Source organism: Onychostoma macrolepis, chromosome 03 (assembly GCF_012432095.1).
Source record: "Onychostoma macrolepis isolate SWU-2019 chromosome 03, ASM1243209v1, whole genome shotgun sequence".
Lineage (NCBI taxonomy): Eukaryota > Metazoa > Chordata > Actinopteri > Cypriniformes > Cyprinidae > Onychostoma > Onychostoma macrolepis.
The window spans coordinates 36,774,422-36,795,430 of NC_081157.1; the positions used below are offsets into that span (position 1 = coordinate 36,774,422).

Below are 21,009 nucleotides of genomic sequence, written 5' to 3' on the forward strand. Positions count from 1 at the left end.
ACAGACCTTTTAAAATCTATAAATAACAAAGCTGTGAAAATCATATGTGCTTAGTAGTTTGACATGTAATTCGGTTTTGTAAGTAAATATGTAAGTAGTAAGTAGATAAATATATCAATTATTTAAATGCAACATTCTGATGAACCAATGAATCAAAGGCAACATTAAAAATCAGCAATTATAGCAAATCAAATACTGAAATAAACATAAGAATATTCATGATAAAAAAGGCTTTACAATAATTTATAGTCATTTTTGCGTTGTTAATGCTTATTGATACTGAAGTATGAAGGTGACCTATTTCTATTTTAAAATAAGTGAAAGGTTTTTTATTAAAGTACATTTATAATAGGCCTATATCATATTTTAAATTCAACATAATTATCTTTTTTTTTAATTAAAAGATAATTATGATAATTTAAATTGATTTATTATTTTTTAACAAGAATGTTCAATTGCACCAAAATAAAAAATAAAATAATTATAAAATTAATGCACAGTGCTCTCGTTTCCTTTCAGATAAATGAATGAATGAATGAATCAATCAATCAATCAATCAATCAATCGATCGAACTATCAATCAATCAATCAATCAATCAATCAATCGATCGATCAATAAAGTCAATGTCTTTCCAAAACCTTCCACACTTTTTAGCATAGACTAGACTAGAGTGTCGTTCGTGAAACCGGCTGCAGTAACAAATAGTGTCCTGTAGATGGCGGTAACAGGTCTCTCAGTGAATAACAGCATCCGGAAATACAAAACAGTCACAGTGGCTTACTGCAGTTGCCCTGTGCGACGAAATTGGTGAAATTGAATGGAGCAGTAACACATTCTGTTAGAAAAATGCCCGTTTGTTCAGCTTATAAGTGCAAGAATCGCTCTGATGGATCATATAAAGAGGCATACAAAAGGGGCGACTTTTCTTTTCACACGTAAGTTTTAGATGTTTGTTGCAAGTGTTGCAAGTTTCATGTAATCCTCAGATGTATTAGTCCCCTAATCAAAACATACACACATGTATGACAGATGTTTTAATATTGTGTAGCTGCTAATCAGACATGCTACAGCTTTGCCAACACACATTTACAGACGTATTTGTATGTTTGTTCTTATGTGTGTGTGTGTGTGTGTGTGTGTGTGTAATCAACAAATGCAGTTACAAACTCTAAAGTATTGTAAATGTAATCATTTAGGGTACTGTTGTCATCATAACGTGTTTGTGTGTGTTGTGTGGTATTTTTGAGGAGCTGTTCTGTGTGGTGTGTAGCGGTAGGGCTTCATTTATTCCAGTGAATCGAATCTTTTGAACCAAAATGATTCATTTACTGATTCTTTTCGCATGTTATCTGGACACGGCGACAAATGTCTGTTTGTACTATTAGTGAGTCATTCACTCAAACTATTTATTTAAAACACAAGTCTTTGACAACTCAAATCTTTTTGTAACCTCTTTTGGTATTGTATTTAAAATTTCATGAATACAGGTAGGTGAGTTATCATTTTTGTAACCTTGGCTTCATCAAACTATAGAAACAGACAACAGTAGTCTAAATAAAGACTTAATGTCGTTACATTTCAGACATTCAGAATTAGACTTAATAGTTCAAAAGTCAGAAATGAACATTTTGTCATTTACTCAGTCGCACCCTTATGTCCAAACCCATTAGACAATACAAGTTAAGACATTTTAATGAAACCTGAGAAGTTTCTGTCAAGACTTGAACAAAAAGGTAATGCGTTTTGAATTACATGAGGGTCAATAAATGATGACAGAATTTAAATTTTTGCTTTTAAGTGACCGAGAACGATTCGTTAACTTAAATAAATAAATAAACGTTTCACTGAAGCACTGATGTGTTGTTGAGGCACCACTGGGGGTTTATCAATAATACTGTTTGTTTATACTGCAATCAGAGCTGGAAAATAAGGAGGGTCAGAGAAATGTGCAAACAAGCAGAACAGACGGGGCTCCATCGCAACGGAGATGATTATAAGTGTCCATTAGGTGGCAGTACTCCCAGTGTTCAATCTGCCATTGAATCCCACCAGAAGAACAGTTTCCGGAAATACAAAATAAGATGTGTGTTTAGCATTGCATTGCACTGAAATTGAATAAGAAATGCCAGTGTGTTCGGCCTATAAGTGCAAGAAGCGTTCAGATAGAGAGTATAAAGAGCCATACAACAGGGGCGAGTTTTCTTTTCACAAGTAAGTTGTGTATTTATATGTCTCACGTTCGTAAAGTTTCAAACAACCCCCCCCTCCAAATAACCTCCTAACGTTATGTAATGTATATTTAAATGCACGCATATTTGTCCAGCATTATGTTTTTGTGATGCATGTATAAACACACTTGTGTGTGTGTGTCTCATCCAGATTCCCGCTAGCTGACGGCTTGAGAGTGAGAGAGTGGCTCCGTCGGATGAGATGGCAGAACTGGTGGCCAACTGGAAACTCAGTCCTGTGCTCGGATCATTTTGAGAAGGACTGCTTTGAACAAGTGGGCAGTCACAAACGACTGCGCAAAAATGCTGTCCCGACTATCTTTAATTTCCCAAAACATCTGCAGTGGAAGGCAAGTCAGAACAGTTTTATGCATGTCTTTAAAATGTTTGACTTGTATGTAAATATCCCTTTTTATTATAATTTTTTTTTCCGTTTCTGCTTATAATCCATGTGTTCTTTTCATGATTTTTATTTTTAAATGTCCACACACAGGTGCCAGCTGTCAAGAGACGATCTCTGGTATGTATGGGAGTTTAGATGAATCACTCCTCATCATATCAAGTAAATATTTTAGTAAATACATTTCCAGAAAGCAGTGGTTCTTTACATCAAGGCATTTCCAAATAATCCAGAATTGCTGGCTTTCCTTTTCAGCCTCTGTCATGTAAATATTTTGTGTAGTATAGGTCTTATGCAGTTTATGGTAATATTAATAAACTAAACGTTTGATTATTTATTAACCTTTGATTTAGGATTCAGTGGTTTTCATGCACTGCTGCAGGGTTTCCTGAACTGTTTTGAGTGTGTGAGTGAATTGCAGGGGGTTCATGATTTGATATAAAGCTAATAATTAATCATGGAAATGTAAACTTGAGTAATTTAAAAATAGATAAATAAATAAAACACTTGTAATGATACCAATTAACGAACTGTGAACATGCAAATGTTTTGTTTTAAAGCTGTATTAGAAAGTTTATTTCTAAACGCATTATTCATTTGTTTTGCATTTTTCAGAATCGTAAGCCAGTTGAAGTGCCTATCAAACCAAAACCAACACCAGTGTCAGCACCAGTAACACCACGGTAATGTGTTTGTTAGCCAGTGTATTTTTAAAAATTTTTGCCAAATGAGTAATTTTCTCTAGTTGTCTCACTACTTATCTCTTATTCATGGGTTTGATAGGCTTGAGGGGAAGTTTGTTCGTGTGCCTGTGGATTCTGATGGTTCCAGCCTTGGCCACTTGCATGCTGGCAGCTTCCACGATGACTACTGCAAACCACAGGTTAATAGTTGTTGATTTTTGTCTGTCTTTTGTAGAGCATGTTATACACTTGTACATTATACACCAGTCAGTGTGTTTTCACAGAGCTTTCACTGGATGAAGCTTTCGGAGGTTGATGAAGAGGCTGATGACGAGGCTGATGAAGATGATGCTAGTGTATGTAGACCTTTACATTATTACAGTCTGTAAATGTATAAACTTCAGCCCTACAGATCTGAAAATAGCCTCCTGAATGGTGTTTTAGCATTGTTTTTTAATTTTATTCTTTGTATGTATGTGCAGGATCCCGGAAATGATGTTGCCTATGATGATGCACCTCTTGAAACACCTGAAAATCCAAACACTCAGTTTATCCGGGTATGCCTTTTACAGATTTGTCCTTTTTTTTTTTTTTTTTTGTCCTGTATCACAGCGGTAATTTCTGTGTGAAGACATGAAATAGTAGCCATAATAGTTATGAAAGTGAAATGTCATTTAAACCGGTAACTTTTGATATTCTTTGATCTTAATTTTTCCATCCAGGTGACAGAGAGATGGCAATGGCTGAGTATAGATATAACAGGGCCTTTTCAAGAAAGCAAAGGCCCCTTTAGCCACATCGTGGTCATCTGTGATTATTACACCAAGTGGATTGAAATCTTTCCATCAGAAAAGCCTAATTCTGATTCCATTGCCCTGCTTATGTGTGATGCCATTTCCCGATACGGGTTTCCTCTGGGATTTCTCACACCTTGGGGTGCTAGAGGGATTCAGGTCAGAACGGTAAGTCATGGTTCACGTAAGGGATAATCAACGTCTAGCTGTGCATTAAACGATATGAATGCACGACATGGAAGCGAAGAACCACCCGACGCGCAGCATTTACATATTAAAGATGTTAATAATATCTGGGCTGCAATATTTGACGGGAACGATAAAAATGACGGTTATTTTCGTCTGTATTACTATTCAACTGTAACTGTATGTTACTATGGTTACCGATGTTTATAGGAAGCGCATTAATATAGAACGTGATTAAACTGACCTGGAACTACCTGTGCAGTTCAACGAATTTAATCAACACCTGCCAGCCAATCAGAATCGAGTATTCAGACAGACCATGGCATAATGGATGATGTCAGAGCAATTAGTGCAGGTTTAATTATTTATAATTGTATTTTTATTCATTTAAATGTGCTGAAACGTTATTTAAATGTCTCAATAGAGTTTAATTTTTGATATTTACCCTTTTTGCTTTCTTTTGTCAAGGTTAACAGAGCACTCAATAATATTCTGATGATAAAGGACAACTCCCTCGTCTCTCGGCATCACCAGGCTTCGCAGCTTGAGCCTCACACACAATACCACATTGTTAAGTGAGTTTAGAATTGTTTGGATTTAAATCACAATATTACAGAGCATAGAGTTATTTTGAAAAAACGATGGGATGGTTTCTTTACAGTATGGTGGAAAATCTGGTAAAGAAGTATCCAGACAGTTGGCATGTTCATTTGCCTGTCAGCGTGCTGCGCTTCAACTGCAGCGTGCATCCAGAAACCAAACACAGACCTCTGTCACTCCATCGCAGTGAGGGAACTAAACCTTATACATCACCCAGAGATCAGCCAGTATGTATTGTGATATTGCAGCAGCTTTGTTCAGCCCAAAACCATTGTGTTGTTGGTTATGATTGTCAAGAATCAGCAGCGGAATTGCTTTTTGTATAGATATGGACAAATGCAGTAAAATTTCCTTTCGTGATTCTTTTTTTTTTTTTTTTTTTAAGAAGTATTTAATACTCATCAAAAACCGTATGTATTTTCATATGTAAATTATTTCTGTGATGACAAAGCTGAATTTTCAGCAGCTGTTACAGTTTTCAGTGTCCCATGATCCTTCAGAAATCACTCTTATATGTGACCCTGGACCACAAAACCAGTCATAAGGGTAAATTTTTCGAAATTAAATAAGCTTTCCATTGATGTATGGTTTGTTAGGATAGGACAATATTTGGCTGAGATACAACTATTTGAAAATCTGGAATCTGAGGGTGCAAAAAAATCAAAATATTGAGAAAATCGCCTTTAAAGTTGTCCAAATGAAGTTCTTAGCAATGCATATTACTAATCAAAAATTAAATTGATATATTTACAGTAGGAAATTTACAAAATATCTTCATGGAACATGATCTTTACTTAATATCCTAATGATTTTGGGCATAAAAGAAAAATCTATAATTTTGACCCATACAATGTATTTTTGGTTATTGCTACAAATATACCCCAGCAACTTAAGACTGGTTTTGTGGTCCAGGGTCACTTTTTGCTGTATAAGAGTATTAATTTATTTCGAGAAATATCTTAATGACCTCAGACTTTTGAATGGTAGTGTATGCATAAAGTATATTATTAAATTTGAGTGTTTTGTTTTTGTCCAAATCAAGCTCAGTGAAGATGACCTTGCAAAATACACCTTCAAAATCCAGAAACCAAACCCTTTAAAAGAAATTGAGGCACTAAAACGAATTTTCCGTGAGTGTGATCATCTCGTATCCAAATCTCAGTTTACCTGTCGTCTTTTCCTTCACATCTGTGGTCATTATCATTCAACTTTTGTCAACACAGGAGAATCAGCAGACTGCATTGTCATTTCATAAAACAAAAAACAGGTAAGTGTGAATGAACAGTTCTGTTTTTACTGCATAGAGAGATTGTTGTACCTTGTCATTCAGTTTCATAAAAAAAAAAAAAAAATTGCTGCTACTAAACCAACAGGGTATTTTGTTTCCTCTGTTGTTAGTGTGCCTGTTGTAACCGGTGTGTGACTTCAAACTGAAGGTCCAGTGAGGAAGAGGCGCAGTACAGACTGCTTGGGCGAAGGATGAAAAATAATGAGCCGTTAAAGTCATAGAGACCCAGACTGAGATGTTATTTGTGATTTTCATATTGAAATTGTTTGCAGCATTGTGAGTACATACCATTAAAGGTATTAAAGAGAGTAGTACTAACTGTAAAAGAAAATACTTGGAAAGGAGTGGGAAGAGACATGGTTTTCTTTAGTCATTTGTAGTATTTTTAAATAACGATTGAGCCAGCAATAGATAATCTAATGTTAATAAATCCACAAATACTCCTGTGAGTTGCAGGCAATCCTAAAGGATGTTGTGGTAGCCTGAAATGAAGTGTGCATGATTAATGTGTTTTTTCTTTTCAAATAAACCTTTTATAATATTGTCTCAACATCAAAGCCCTTACGAAAATTAACCATGGTTTTACTACAAATGAAAAAAAACATGGTTACTATAAATAAACTATGGCAACCACAAATTAACCATGGATTTGCTACACTAACCATAGTTTAACCATAGTATTTATTGTAAAACTTTGATTATACAAATGGTAATAAGCCAAAAAAAAAAAAAAACATGGTTACTGTACTTTTACTATAGTAAAACCATGGTTAATCTTCGTAAGGGAGTTTATTCCGTCACAAGGTTTTGCTCAGAATAAACTGTTCATATTCCTGATGGTGCCGTGTCTTTGTGTATTTCGTATATGTATTTACATACAGGCCAACACAAAACCAGTCATAAGGCTCAATTTTTAGAAATTGAGATTTATACATCATCTGAAAGCTGAATAAATAAGCTTTCCAATGATGTATTTGTTAGGATCGGACAATATTTGGCGGAGATACAACTATATGAAAATCTGAGGGTTCAAAATATTTGGAAAATCACCTTTAAAGTTGTCCAAATGAAGAACTTAGCAATGAATATTACTAATCAAAAATTAAGTTTTGACATATTTACGGTAGGAAATTAACATCTTCATGGAACATGATCTTTAATTGATATCCAAATGATTTTTGGCATAAAAGAAAAAAATTCATAATATTGACCCATACAATGTATCGTTGGCTATTACTACAAATATACCCCAGCGACTTGAGACTGGTTTTGTGGTCCAGGGTCACATTTGGAAGCCACGCAGTCCCAGATGCATTCTACAATGTGCACCGTTCAAATGCACAAATTTGGCCAGTAAGTAATCCCAGTGAAAACAATTGTTAAAGCCGCGCCATACAGTGCATTCGCATACGACATGCACTAGAATTACTTTTCACAGAAATAGCCAAAACTGTACATTAAACTTTTCATTTAAAAAAATGGTTTGTGCCTGAGCAACAAGTATTAGTTCCAAAAAAAATAAAAATGCATTGAATTGTGTGAGGCCACTAGGGCGCGTCTCCGGCACAGAAAAGAGTTGACGCCGCTCGCGCAAAGACATCTGGGATTGTGGAGGACTGGCTCGAGCGCTTTGATTTCCGCAGTGCAGCGTGGGATAGTGGAAGAAGTCAGCGAAACAGTCGTAGAGAAATGGTGAGTGAGGAAGCAAATCAAACCCAGATCGAACGTATTTATTCGTTTTGTAGTTTGAAAAGGTTACCGTGACGGATTATACGCTAACTAGCCGCTGGTTTGAGTGGCTAACGCGTGTAAACGCAGCCTTTACACAGTCCTCTTTGTTTCGCAATATTTTTAGCAGCCCGGCTAACATTCACCGCTAAATCCGCCCCATTTACAGTGTTACTAATTAGATTGGGAGTACATTGCGCTCGACGACCGGTCTGGTCGGCCAATATTAAAAACAGATGGGCAAACAGTTTTGTATTGTTTATTTGTATGTTAGCTGCGCACCCTCTGTAGCCGAAGTGGGGCTGTTTATTTCGTGACAGCGCCGTAATGTAGGAACGGGCTGGTCCTGTCATTGATCATTCTGGGCTGTGCCTTTTTTAGATGCTCATCTAACCTTACTCATTTAATCTATCCGCACAATAAACGTAGATAATCATTAAAAGATTATCGCGCTTAGATGGGTTGCTACATGTTTTGTCCTGCTGTTGTTACTAGCTCCAGTTTGCGCGTCCATTTTTTTTAAAAGATAACTCGCGCTAATTATACTTTGTTTAGCCGCGTTTACGGTTTGTATAATTGATTTTTCATCCTCTCGCAATGCTGCTTAGCTGTTTGCAGTAAACAAACCGCACAGCGACGCGCTGCATTTCCTAGGTGTTGCCAGTAACTAAGTCAACAACAACTTAACACAACTGCAGCTGTCAGCGTTTTATTTGTGTAGAGAGCACTGCAGTTGTGCAGTTGACATGTTTCAGCTGTTCACCATCTGCTTTTCTCTTTATTGTTTTATTTTTTAAAAAGCCAGTGGTTGTTCTACCTGTGAATTACAACAAGCACGGTTTTGGAGTTGAGAGTTATAGGTTATAGGTATGGTGGTTTGTTATCATGCTTATGATTATTTTTCTAAGATGATTGATGTTTCATTTTGTTGTGTGAAGGACAAGAAATGTTCTGTAAAGGTTGAAATGAGCCATGAGTTTAGGTTGTGGAGGGTTGAACTCTGTATGAATCGAGATGTGTTGATAATGCTCCTTGTTTTTCTTCAGGATGTCTTTTTGATGATCAGACGTCACAAGACAACCATCTTCACAGATGCTAAGGAGTCTACCACAGTCTACGAGCTGAAGCGGATTGTGGAGGGCATCCTAAAGCGAGCGCCAGAGGATCAGAGACTTTATAAGGTCAGCAAAGAAAGTTTCATGATGATGTTGATTATTAATTATTAGTGTTATAGCTCTTTTCGTGTATCCTAAAGGTTGTATGTAGTTGGGTCATTCCTGTTTTGTAGAAATAAAAGCATTCCAAGTTATGTAATTTCACACTATGTTACAAGATTTGGAGCTAGTAAGATTTTTTTAAGAGAATTGAATACTTATTTTATTTATAACAAGGATGCATTAAATTGATCAAAAGTGACAGTCAATACATTTATAATGTTAGAAAAGATTTTTTTTTTTTAAATGCCGTTCCTTTGAACTAATATTAATCAAGGAATCCTGGAGAAAAATATTACAGTTCCACAAAAAACTTTCTTGAGCAGCAAATCATATTAGAATGATTTCTAAAGGATGCTGACAATTCACATTTGCCGTCGCAGAAATAAACTACATTTGAGAATATTTCAAAATAGGAAAGTTCTTTAAATTGTATTGATTTTTTTTTTAAATATTACTGTTTGTGCAGTATTGTTAATTAAGTAAATGCAGCATTGGTGAACATGCAAGTCTTCAGACTTTTTGAATGGTAGTGTGTGTAACACAAACTAATACCACAAAACATCACAGAATTCATCAAATCTTTTGTTAATACTAGCTCAAACCCCCTAAGGTAAGAAAACCCACAAATTATATCTAAGAGGTTTATTAACCCGTAGATTTACAAGACGAAAAACGAATGACTTTAAACAGCATCCTCAAAAGCACATTTTGTTTTAAACATTTAAACTGTCTGCTCAAACTCACTTTGTGTTTACTTTGTGACCTTGTGATAAAATACAACAAACTAATAATATTCCATGCTTTAAAAAAAAAATTGTGAGTTTAATACTTTCAGTATTTTAAGACAATAAGTCAATACATGTTGTACTGCATAAAATAATGGCCAGTTTCTGAATGACCCACACACAGGCTGTTGTGATTTGAGTATATTATGCGCTTTATTAAACAATCTCTCCATGTCCCCCAGGATGACATGCTGCTAGAAGATAGTAAGACCCTTGGAGACTGTGGGTTCACAAACCAGACAGCCAGGCCTCAGGCTCCGGCCACAGTAGGACTGGCTTTTCGCATCGGTGGTGAGCTCTTGTTTCAGTCGTTTGCCTCATATCCCGCTATGTGATATTTGGTGATCTGAATTTTCCTACCGTGTCTGTTTTTACCACAGATGATGCTTTTGAGCCTCTAAGAATAGAGGCCTTCTCCAGCCCTCCTGAGCTCCCCGATGTCATGAAGCCTCAAGACTCGGGCAGCACTGCCAACGAACAAGCCGTGCAGTGAAGGAGGAACTGACGATAAAGGGTTGGGGGGGAGGGTGGGGGGTGAGACAGCGGGGGTAAAGAGTGTCCAAAACAGCGGACAAGCAAAACACGTGCGTTTTAAGATGGTGGTGCGTATTGAGTTACAAAAAGAGGGGGGAAGCATGAGTGAGAGTGATCTTGTGTGGTATTGTAACTTTGCTGAGAATTTGAATCGCTCTCCCTGTTACTCCTCATGTCCCATCGAGCACTAGCAACTTACTCTCACTGTATTGTCGCAAACCCTTCCAATGTTCGGTGTCTGCTCATCTACAGGTTAATCCACCAATCACAACGTCCCATTTGGCGCAGGCACATTTTGATTTGGTAATATTTCCCTTGATTTCTGGATGAATTGCTCATTTGTCAGACAGCTGTTAGTCACCTCTCAGAGGTGGTTAGATATCGGAGTATTTAAACCCGTGCTTCTTATTTAATTCACGCAAATGTTATGTTTGGAGAGTTATAAACGTTTTGTGCTTTTTGTGTGTTTCAATCTGATAGGGGCGGGGTGGGTTTGTGTTTGTGGCTGTAAGGTTTAACAAATGCCCACTTTACTGATCGCATTTACAGTATGCTGTTGTGTGTTAATGAGTATTGATATAATTATTCTTATTTAGATCCTGCATAATTTTATTGGGGTGCAAAAGGCCATAGGCTGAACAGTTTTATGTTACCAACTTAATATAGTGTAAATGCACATGGAACTTACTGAACATCAGAGTGGGCATGGATGCCTGCAAATGAATACACAGCACATGGTTAAGGTGAATTCTGACATACAGTGGTTTCATTGTAAATACATTTTTCCACTCGCATTGTTGCTTCCTGAAGTGTGTTTTGCTTTTCTTTACATTTCTTTTGTTGGAGGAGTGTAGTGGTGTCCGCTTGTTTCTTTTTGAATATTTGTTTGGAAGCTGAAGTATTGACATTTAAGTCCCTGATTTTGTATTTAAATCAAAGGGGAGTGTAAATGCTAATCCGTTTTTTGTTTTTCTTTGTGTGTGTGGGTGTGTGTGTGTGTGTGGCATTTTAAAATAGTGGAAAGAATCAAGTAAAAATGTAAAGATCAATAAGAATGAAGCCTTTGGGCACAGTTGCTTGAACAAGTGAATGTTTAACTTTAACACAAATGCTGACATTGTGTTCATCCCAAAAAACGGATCCTAATGTTTTTGCGAACTCACCCTTATTCTTCTCAGTGATGGCAGTGTTCCTTCACAGTGCTCTTGCAAAAACAAACAAACAAAGAGTTAAAAACAGAAAAGAAAATCATGCTGCAGTATCTGTAACTGCATTTAAATTAATTAAAATCAGCCCTTTTCCACTCCTTGTCTAATGTTCAACGTCTGTTTATTAACGGTGTTGCTTTTGGGGTTTTAGTGTTTTTATTATTATTATTTATAAATGTGGAGATATAATTGCTATATGACAGAATAACAACTAACAATGCAACAAAAGAAAAGAGGAACAAAAGACAGGAGAAAGAAAATTAACAAGAAACAGGAGAAGCAAGACAGTGCTTTCCGCATCTCAGTATTTTAAATCACTTTATATCTAAAAATACTATTGAAATTAATGGAGAAACGCCTTGAAATGGGAAAATTTGCATTTGAAACTTAAAAGTGAAAGATTTCTAAGATTAATTTCAGTTTCTGTATAAGTAAAACTAAATGCAACTTTCTAAAATTAGGAAAACATTACACAATCGCATCAGTGTACAAACCTTCCCCAAATACTTCTGTAAAATGTGAGGGTTTAGAAGGCCCTGGAATTTTTAAAAGAATCGGTTCAACCGGTTCACAAAACCTGAACGACTAAGATTGGAGTCATTCAACCCAGAACGATCCCTGCGTCCCAATATGCATACTATCCATCCTATCTTCCCTAAATAGTATTGAAAATTACTAATATCACATAGAACTTAAGATGAAAAGTATGCACATTGGGACGCAGACCGTCTCTCATTCAGACCCGATTCGTAACGAGCCTAGAAGTGAATATGAGGACTTGACTGATGTAAGAGACAAGTTACTTTAATAGCTGAATAGCAGAAATGTTACACACTGGAAATATGTTTACGACATGGTCAACAAGTATACGGAATAAATAGTATTTTATTAAATCGTTCCTTAGATTCTTTTCGAAGAAGAGATGAGTTTTAGAAATGAGAATTGTTATTATAATGTGCTAATTATATTTATAGGTTTCATATGAATATTCGCATGCTCGCATCTCAGCTTGTCTAACAGACATTTCTTGCTGGATGAAGGACCATCACCTTCAACTCAGCCTGGCTAAGACAGAACTGCTTGTGGTTCCAGCAAACCCATCGTTTCATCACAATTTCACCATCCGGTTAGGCACATCAACCATAACTCCTTCAAAAACAGCCAGAAACCTTGGAGTTATAATTGATGATCAGTTGACTTTCTCGGACCGCATTGCTAAAACTGCCCAGTCCTGCAGATTTGCTTTATTTAACATCAAGAAGATCAGGCCCTTTCTTTTGAAACATGCTTCACAAGTCCTTGTTCAGGCTCTTGTTCTGTCCAGGCTGGACTATTGCAATGCTCTCTTGGCAGGTCTTCCAGCCAGTTCTATCAAACCTCTACAATTAATCCAGAAAATGACAGCAAGATTCATTTTTAATGAGCCAAAAAGAACGCATGTCACACCTCTGTTTATCAATTTGCACTTGCTACCAATAACTGCTTGCATAAAATTCAAGGCATTGATGTTTGCCTACCAAACCACCACTTCATTACTTCAGACTTATGTGCCTCTAGAAGCTTGCGTTCTGCAAGTGAACGTCGCTTTATTGTTCATCCCAAAGAGGCACAAAATCACTTTCAATGACTTTTTCATTAACTGTTCCCTCCTGGTGCAATGACCTGCCCAACTCAATCCCAGCAGCTGAGTCCTTAGCCATCTTCAAGAAACGGCTAAAACACATCTCTTCCATCTTTATTTGACCCTCTAGCACTCTCTATTCTAATTCTATTCTATTCTAAGACTTGCTTTTTCTAACTGCTTGTTTTCTTTTTAAAAAAACTTAACACTATAGCTTCTCTATTCTTTTTGTATTCTATTTGTTTTCTTTTTAGTTATTATACAATTTAAAAAAAGCAAAAAAAAAAAGCTCTTTTTCTATTCAATCTGTTTTCAATTTATTATATAATAATAATAAAAATAAAAACTTGCTACGTGTATTGCGTTAAGCTAACTGAGACTTAACACTCGCATGTCTTTCCTCTTTTGTTGAGTTTTGTCGCATGTTGTCCTCATTTGTAAGTCGCTTTGGATAAAAGCGTCTGCTAAATGTAAATGTAATGAATGTGTTTAAATTATTTGCAACATGAAACTGAAATAAACATTCTTGTATAAAATATTAAAATCCAAATCATATTGAGATGTGAGATCGGATCTCCAGTCACTCGCTACTAGTATCAATTTAGAGTTTTCTTTTATAAACATGACAAATGTAGTAGAGAACAAATTAAAAGAGAAAAAGTTGATAAATGGGTTTATCGACAGTTAACAGATGGATGTTATATTGAAATCACACTGGACCAATCATAGTTGTCGAATTGGCGCATGCGCAGTAGATCAATCTATCTAGCAACAGAAGCTAATGGAAAGAGAGGATCGTCTGTTTTAAAGGTCTGTTAATTCAAATATCTTTCAGGTTATAATTAATATGGGCGTGCCACTACGTATTTTAGGCTTTAAGATTTTTATTTAATTTCAAAATCGCATCTCTATGTTAACTCAATCACCATGCATGTGAACTATCCATAGTAACTCGGTTCATTCATTTTGCACGGTAAAGTTACAGCAGTAGTATCTACTGACACATCTAACTGGTTCTACCCTCATTATTGCTTAACGTGAGATGTTTACTACAGTTACTTTCCCTAATCTATTGTAGAAGCAACGTTTAACGTATGTTTTTGGAGAGACAAACTTACTTGGCTAGCTTCATCCGTTTACTCCCACATTAATCCGACCTGCGTCTAGATGGAGGCTCGTAAGTGGAGCGTGGCGGCCGCAGGACGCGTGATAATGGACGCGGTGCAGGCGGAGTGGGAGCCGCTGTCCCACTGGGAGCTGGACCAGCGACTGGACCGAGCGGTGGAGGAAATGATAGAGGCTGACCTGGTGGCCCAGGTCCAGGAGCAGACAGCCTCTGTGTCGAAGCAAGCCTCTCAACAGGAGGATTCATCGCCAGCAGATCAGACTCGCCAGCCGTCAGAGTCCAGGAGCGCTCAGGAGTCCGCCCTGCAGCGCGCACATGCTACCGAAGCCATGGAGGCAAATCCTACAGTACAGGTGGGTCTGCTAGCTCATGCACTTCATGTTTAAGTCATGTTTCATGATTCATTTTCTCGCTTTACATGGTAGTTCTCAACCAGGGGGCATCAGCATGACTTAAATATTAGGTTAGAAATAAGATAAAGCAAGAATTAAAATAACCCAGAACCAGGATTCACTCAAATCCTGTAAAAACCTGAATATATGAGGTTGCCTAATTTTAAAGACCTGGAAAGGTAATCAAAATTATTATTATTATTATTTTTTAATGAATTATTAATGTTTTTACTCCATTTCTACCTGATGAAATATTTTAGAGCTTATAATATCTAGAAACATGTACAGTACCAGTCAAATGTTTGGAATAATTATGATTTTTTTTTTTTTTTTTTTTTTTTAAAGAAGTCTCTTATTCTCTCAATCGTTTATTCGATCAGTAAATACAGTAGTGTTGTAAAATATTATAACAATTTCAAAGAATTGTTTTCTGTTTTAATATATTTTGAAATGTTATTTATTCTTGTGATGGCAAAGCTGAGTTTTCAGCATCATTACTCCAGTCTTCAGTGCCACATGATCCTTCAGAAAACATTCTAATATTATGATTTGCTTCACAGTTATTATTAGTGTACAGTTACTAATAATGATCAGTGGTTCTTATCAATGTTCAAAAGTTTTTGAGTGGAGAGACAATTTTTTTTCAGGATTCTTTGAATCAAAAATAATACTACCATAAAAGATAAGAATAAAATAGAACAAAAGTTGCGCCTTTGTGTATACATTTGCACAGTGTTATGCAAATCTTCCCACACAGTGACATAGATATGTGGGGCGTGTTTAAATGAGCAGAGTCTTAACTTTTAGAAAGAATATCTTTTTGGGTTTGAGACTTTAGTCTTTGCGACTTTACAGATCATATATATGCACAGCTTGTAACACTCCAAAGACAAAGGAAAACATGAAATCGTGTCACATGACCCCTTTAATCCAGCAAGGTTTGGAACAACTGGAAAAGTCATTGGGCCTTAGAATTGAAAAGGTTGAGAGCCACTGCTTTACCTCATTCTCATCGTCTTGTTATTTCTTACAGTATGTGACAAATTTTCTGCAAAGCTCCAACACGGGCTACAGCAAGAACCGATTGTCTGGAAGAGCTCGACTGTCCTTGTCTCACACTGTCCTCCTGTCCCTCACCCTCCTGTCCAAACGCATCAGCTATCGCAGCGTGTCCTCTAGTTTCCATCTGGAGAAGGGGAATATTCACAGGATCTTCTTCTCTTTCTGTGATCAAGTGATCACACAAAAGGATCGGCTCATTCAGTGGCCTACAGGTACGAGTTGTGACAGTTCCACACAATTATTTTATTTTATCTATGGCTATTTTAATGGCAGGAACACGATTAAATCAGTTACAAATAGATGCTTCAAGAAACCTACCTGCAAAGCTTCCTGAAAAGCTTTGTGCAAGTGCTTCGAGGGCAAAAGCTGCTTTAAACGCAAAGGATGGTCACACCAAATGTTGATTTAATTTAGTTAATAAAAGTTATTTGATGAAGAAAATCTATTTATGACATTATTTTTGACAGCATCCTCATTTTACAGCATTTTTACACAAGTGCCTAAAACATTTAACAGTGCTTTAGCTTTGCAGGTAGGTTTCTTGAAGATGTTTCTCGGAGATGTTCTTCTGGATTTAGTCTCAGTTTTTTCTGTTTCTTCGTGTCATTCCAGACAGACTGGATGATGGTGAGATCAGATCTGTTGTCAGACAAAAATCTCACTGGATTATTACAATTAATGGCAAAATGAATGTTTGGAAATGTAAGCTGATATTTCCTACTGACACACTACAGCAAAAGTTAGAAATTACTGGCTTAAAACCATTTTTAACTTTGTCCATCACTGTAAATAAACTCATAAAAACGTAATTTTATTAATTAAAACGAAATAAAAAAAGGAAATGAAAATGCTTAAGATACAGTATAAGTGTTCACGTTGCATTAATTCATATCATTAAAATTAAAACATGAAAAACAATTTCATTACTTTAAAATGAACTAACTCAAATTAAATATGAAAAACTTGACTTTTCTCTAAGAATTTTGCATTTTCATTTAGTCTAATTTTTTAATATAAGCATTTTTTTTAAAAACTAATAAAAATGGCAAAAACAGAAAAAAATAACAAATTTAAAATTAAAATATAAAAATGAAATCTAATTCAAAATATGAACACAAACTATAATAGTATATCAATGATAATAAAATAATACTTTAAGTTACTTGGCAGATTTAGGCATTGTTTTCTCCTTTCTCCCTGTAGGACAGGAGGCCTTACAACATCTGCTTCCTTTCTCCAGCTGGCTGAGTCGCAATGAGGGTCTGGAAGAGCGAGGTCTCCCTCGAGTGCTCGGCGTGCTGGGCGACACACGCATCCCCATCCGCCTGCCTGCTGGGAAACCAGACAGCGAGAGTGACGCTCCGGAAGCCAAGAAATCTAAGAACGAACCACATCCAGATTCATGGCTGAACTTGGAACTGGTCTGCAATGACAAAGGTCGCTTCATTTACTGCCACATCAGCAAAGGATCAGAAAAAGACAGAGGAAGCACGCTGGCTGAAAGGATTCGGCAAAACCCTGAGATGTTGCCTCCAGGGACCTGCCTGATAGCCGGAGTCGGATACCCGCTCACAGAACAAATACTTACTCCGTTCTCAACAGGTCATAACCCGCAGGAAAACCTCTACAATCGATCGGTGGGGAGCCATTTAGGCCGAATAAACCAGGCTGTGGCGGACTTAAAAGAGCGTTTCCAGAAATTGAGATACTTGGATATGGGTAACTACGACAGGGCGAAAGCGGTGGTTCTGACTGCTTGTATATTACACAATGTTTTTCTGGACATGGGGGACGTGACAAAGGGACTGCTAGAGAGAAACACTCCAGAAGGTGTGGACGAGGTAAACGAAGATGCTGCTGGGGTGAAAATGAGAGAGACTGTAGTTAACCTGCTTTACAGCACATTGGAAGCAGCACCAAAATGAGATTTTCACACTGATTTGCATATTTAAAGGGATAGTTCACCCCCAAAAAAAGAAATTGTCATCATTTACTCCTCATTCTAAACCCATGTGACTTTCATTCTTCTTTGGAACACAATTTATCATTTTTTGTCCATCCGTTCAAATTTCACAAAGCCAAAACTTTCACTCATCAAAAAGTAAAAAATTACATTTTAAACATAAACCAAGAGATGTACGAATCAAGAGCATTACGTGTTCTGAAGGAAAACAACTGCTTTATATAATTTATTACAGATTTATATTAAGGCAAATGAATAAAATCATCAATTAAATGTTTTTCATATAGAGTAGGGGTGTCAAACTCAGTTCCTGGAGGGCCGGAGCCTCAAGGACTTGATTAGTGGGATCAGGTTTGTTTAATTAGGGTTAAATCTAAACTCTGCAGAGTTTGACACCCCTGATATAGTGTAAATAAATAAAAAGTGAACTTTTTGAACCATCAAAGTTTTGATGGAATGGAGCAAGGTTTCATTAAAAATGTCATAATTTGTGATATTTGATGATATGAAGAAAGTTTGGCAGAAAACAATGTGTAGTTTTGTGATTTATTTTTAAATTTATCAACAAAAATACAATTACTCATTTTACATGAATGCAACAATTTAAACTAGTTTTGTTTATATTTATATAAGTATTACAAAAAAAAAACTTTGTTTTATTTCAGTACTTCAACTTATGTTTGAGAAAAGTACATTTTTTCCCGAATTATGTTAATTAATTAATGTCTGTATGGTTTTAGTTTAAGTTAATGATAATAACACTGTTCTATTCAAGTCAAAACAAAACACAGTCACAAACTAAGGAATATGTAAATAATGACTGAAACCAAATCCTAACCCTAACCATATAGTAAGTACATGTAGTTAATTAATATTACTCAGTACTTAAATGTATAATTACACTGTAACAAGGACACCTTAAAATAAAGTGTAACCAAATTTTGTATTTTTATTAAATCACAAAAATACTGAATGCAACAATTTATACTAGTTTTTATTTTAGTACTGCAACTTAAACTAAATTAAAAACAAAAATTTAGAGATTTTATTTCAGTTATTTAAATATATTTTATATTTCAAGTAATGATTTTTTTTTTTTATGGGTTTTAGTTTAAGTTGATGATAATAACACTGGCCCATTCATGTCAAAACCAATCATTCTTTGTATAATTGATAAATATTTGGTGGTATGAAAAAAGCTTTAGCAGAAAACACGATAAACATTTTGTATGATTTTTTTTATTAAAACACAAAAATACTATGTACAACTTGTCCTGTACTCATTTTACATGAATGTGACATTTTTAACTTCAGTTATATTTTTGCAATCCACACTGAAGGAAAGGAAAACCAAGCATTTTTCAACAAATTGCTGTTCAATTCAAGTCTTTTTAATTTTCTGAAAAGGGTTCAATATATCAGGCATTTCTCTAAAAATAAAAATGCATTTCTTATCTGAAAAGACTACTGCTGGGTAACAGGGGTGTCCGACAGACACTCTTTGGGCATTTGCATGGTATTGTTCTGGGACAGGCAAGTTATGGCACGTGCCAAGTTATTAATGGCCTCGATCTTCCTCTCTTCTAGCGCTTTCTGCTGAGCCCACATGTTCAGTTTTCTCTCCTGCAGCTCCAGGTACAACTGCAGCAAATCCTGAGGAGGCCTGGCGTTGGGTAACTGTGGCGCTGTAGCTGTGGGTGTGGGCAGTATCGGGGTAAATCGTTTGCTGGCTATGGCTTTGCCCAGCTTGGTGCCATTGAGCTTTGCCTTGCGCTGAGCCTCAACCTCCTCGTAGCTCCTTCCCAGCACTTCATGCATCTCCTTGAAGAACTCCCAGTGAACACTGTTGGTTCCCAGTCTTTTGGCTCGCTCAGCATTTTTGCGATACGTCGCTAACATGTTTCTCCACTTGAGGTCACATTCGAAGGCTTTGACTGAAACATCTGTGCCTTCCTCGGCTCTTAGCTTTGCAGTCACTCTCTCGGCCACAGTCTCCCACAGCTTCTTCTTCTTGCACACAGGCTGGTCAAACTCTTGGTCCATGTCCAAACGAACGTGGACGAGATGCCATGTAGCTTGCAGAGTCCACACAAACTCTGAATGAAAAAGAATATTAGTAGATCGCAAGTTATTACAGAACAAGAACATAATCAAATATTTAGGAGGAAATGTAATACTTAAAACCTGGAACATTAAAATTTAAAACATAAAAAAAAAAAAAAAAATCACAATTCAGTTTATATATATATATATATATATATATATATGTGTGTGTGTGTGTATAATTTAAGTTTTCTGAAGAAACATGATCACTCTTTATTTAATTTAGGCTAATGAATAAAATGAACTAATTAAATGAATACTAGACTAGGATCAATTTATATGATTTTCTGATGTCTTTATGAACTTTTTGAAGCATAAGTCTGTAAGGATAATGGAGGGACAGAAATCTCTCAGGTTATATGAAAAATATATTTTTTTAAATGACTTTTTAAAAAAAATAAAACTTTTATTTACTTTATTTACTATTGTTGCATATTCTAAAATATTGCACGCAATTAAAATATTCTAGAAAACCGGTTGTTAGGAATGTATGCTAATTAAAATATACCGTAATAAATCTTTTGTTTTGGGGGTCTGGAGCTCTTCTAAGTAACCTAAAACTGATGGGAAGGCCAATCTGTAGCATCAGCCTCATCGTGTCCTCCTCGCTGGCGATGCCTGGTGCACACACTGCTGCATTGACTTACTCACATCTTACCTGTTTTTGACTTTTCGGTCTCCAAAGTCGTAACTGTAGTTGTTGATTCCTCCACCTCAATGGCGTCTGTGACAACTGACTCAATAACCTCCATGTTGCATTTAATTCTTATTAATCTCGTCAAGCGTTATTGCGACTAATCGTGGATTTTAACAACTCCAGCGATGAGCTCTTACCGAGCGTCTACAACAGCGATGATAATAACAACGACCTCGTTTGCACCAGACAGCGCTGAGCAGGGTGTTGTTGTGCTTTTTCCGGAAGTGGACATAGCGTATGAGAGGGGATTGTGGGAAATGCTTGCCATTGTTTTTTACAAGCGTATCGCGCGAAAGGTAGAACGTCGAAACGCACAGGCTGTTTCTTCATTATGGCAAAATAAATATCTGCATACATTAATTTATACCGTTTTTAATGCGTCGTTATCTTAAG

The 21,009-nt window shown here is 36.3% G+C and overlaps 4 protein-coding genes across 9 annotated transcripts; 3 read left to right on the forward strand and 1 right to left on the reverse strand.

Moving 5' to 3' along the window:
• The first annotated feature begins 755 nt into the window (after positions 1-755).
• On the forward strand, positions 756-7,017 carry zgc:153292 (uncharacterized protein LOC100003014 homolog). Of its 2 annotated transcripts, none has more exons than XM_058768520.1 (13): positions 756-936; positions 2,381-2,579; positions 2,723-2,749; positions 3,245-3,312; positions 3,413-3,512; positions 3,597-3,668; positions 3,795-3,869; positions 4,035-4,274; positions 4,761-4,867; positions 4,954-5,119; positions 5,935-6,022; positions 6,116-6,159; positions 6,291-7,017. In XM_058768520.1, exons 1-12 carry the CDS (start codon positions 848-850, stop codon positions 6,145-6,147), a joined length of 1,263 nt encoding a protein of 420 aa, XP_058624503.1. In that variant the 5' UTR covers positions 756-847; the 3' UTR covers positions 6,148-6,159; positions 6,291-7,017. The 2 variants fall into 2 exon arrangements, with proteins under 2 accessions (XP_058624503.1, XP_058624502.1); XM_058768519.1 differs by lacking the exon at positions 756-936 and adding an exon at positions 2,042-2,212.
• A 698-nt stretch (positions 7,018-7,715) lies between these two features.
• On the forward strand, positions 7,716-11,754 carry elob (elongin B). 2 transcript variants are annotated; one of them, XM_058768522.1, is made up of 4 exons: positions 7,716-7,872; positions 8,955-9,089; positions 10,093-10,201; positions 10,291-11,754. In XM_058768522.1, the coding sequence occupies exons 1-4, from the start codon at positions 7,870-7,872 to the stop codon at positions 10,401-10,403; spliced, it is 360 nt and encodes a 119-aa protein (XP_058624505.1). In that variant the 5' UTR covers positions 7,716-7,869; the 3' UTR covers positions 10,404-11,754. The 2 variants fall into 2 exon arrangements, with proteins under 2 accessions (XP_058624505.1, XP_058624506.1); XM_058768523.1 differs by lacking the exon at positions 7,716-7,872 and adding an exon at positions 8,620-8,775.
• A 145-nt stretch (positions 11,755-11,899) lies between these two features.
• On the forward strand, positions 11,900-18,297 carry LOC131535959 (uncharacterized). Of its 4 annotated transcripts, none has more exons than XM_058768515.1 (4): positions 11,900-14,083; positions 14,441-14,752; positions 15,825-16,065; positions 17,057-18,297. In XM_058768515.1, exons 1-4 carry the CDS (start codon positions 14,018-14,020, stop codon positions 17,776-17,778), a joined length of 1,341 nt encoding a protein of 446 aa, XP_058624498.1. In that variant the 5' UTR covers positions 11,900-14,017; the 3' UTR covers positions 17,779-18,297. The 4 variants fall into 4 exon arrangements, with proteins under 4 accessions (XP_058624498.1, XP_058624500.1, XP_058624501.1 ...); XM_058768517.1 differs by lacking the exon at positions 11,900-14,083 and adding an exon at positions 14,099-14,310; XM_058768518.1 differs by lacking the exon at positions 11,900-14,083 and adding an exon at positions 14,109-14,246.
• A 738-nt stretch (positions 18,298-19,035) lies between these two features.
• si:dkey-66i24.7 (uncharacterized) lies at positions 19,036-20,812 on the reverse strand. Its single transcript, XM_058768521.1, has 2 exons — positions 20,578-20,812; positions 19,036-19,912 (listed from the first exon to the last, which is right to left on the reverse strand). Exons 1-2 carry the CDS (start codon positions 20,669-20,671, stop codon positions 19,281-19,283), a joined length of 726 nt encoding a protein of 241 aa, XP_058624504.1. The 5' UTR covers positions 20,672-20,812; the 3' UTR covers positions 19,036-19,280.
• Positions 20,813-21,009: the final 197 nt, after the last annotated feature.

What these genes read in the sequence shown, in the direction of transcription:
- LOC131535959 (XM_058768515.1), top strand. Translation starts at nt 14,018, where the DNA reads ATGCGCAGTAGATCAATCTATCTAGCAACAGAAGCTAATGGAAAGAGA. An exon ending in AGGCAAATCCTACAGTACAG is followed by an intron (nt 14,753 to 15,824) that starts GTGGGTCTGCTA and finishes TATTTCTTACAG; the next exon opens with TATGTGACAAATTTTCTGCA. An exon ending in GCTCATTCAGTGGCCTACAG is followed by an intron (nt 16,066 to 17,056) that starts GTACGAGTTGTG and finishes TTCTCCCTGTAG; the next exon opens with GACAGGAGGCCTTACAACAT.
- elob (XM_058768522.1), top strand. An exon ending in AGGATCAGAGACTTTATAAG is followed by an intron (nt 9,090 to 10,092) that starts GTCAGCAAAGAA and finishes CATGTCCCCCAG; the next exon opens with GATGACATGCTGCTAGAAGA. An exon ending in ACTGGCTTTTCGCATCGGTG is followed by an intron (nt 10,202 to 10,290) that starts GTGAGCTCTTGT and finishes TTTTTACCACAG; the next exon opens with ATGATGCTTTTGAGCCTCTA.
- si:dkey-66i24.7 (XM_058768521.1), bottom strand. Translation starts at nt 20,671, where the DNA reads ATGGAGGTTATTGAGTCAGTTGTCACAGACGCCATTGAGGTGGAGGAA. An exon ending in GACCGAAAAGTCAAAAACAG is followed by an intron (nt 19,913 to 20,577) that starts GTAAGATGTGAG and finishes TTTTTCATTCAG; the next exon opens with AGTTTGTGTGGACTCTGCAA.
- zgc:153292 (XM_058768520.1), top strand. Translation starts at nt 848, where the DNA reads ATGCCCGTTTGTTCAGCTTATAAGTGCAAGAATCGCTCTGATGGATCA. An exon ending in ACACAATACCACATTGTTAA is followed by an intron (nt 4,868 to 4,953) that starts GTGAGTTTAGAA and finishes GTTTCTTTACAG; the next exon opens with TATGGTGGAAAATCTGGTAA. An exon ending in CATCACCCAGAGATCAGCCA is followed by an intron (nt 5,120 to 5,934) that starts GTATGTATTGTG and finishes GTCCAAATCAAG; the next exon opens with CTCAGTGAAGATGACCTTGC.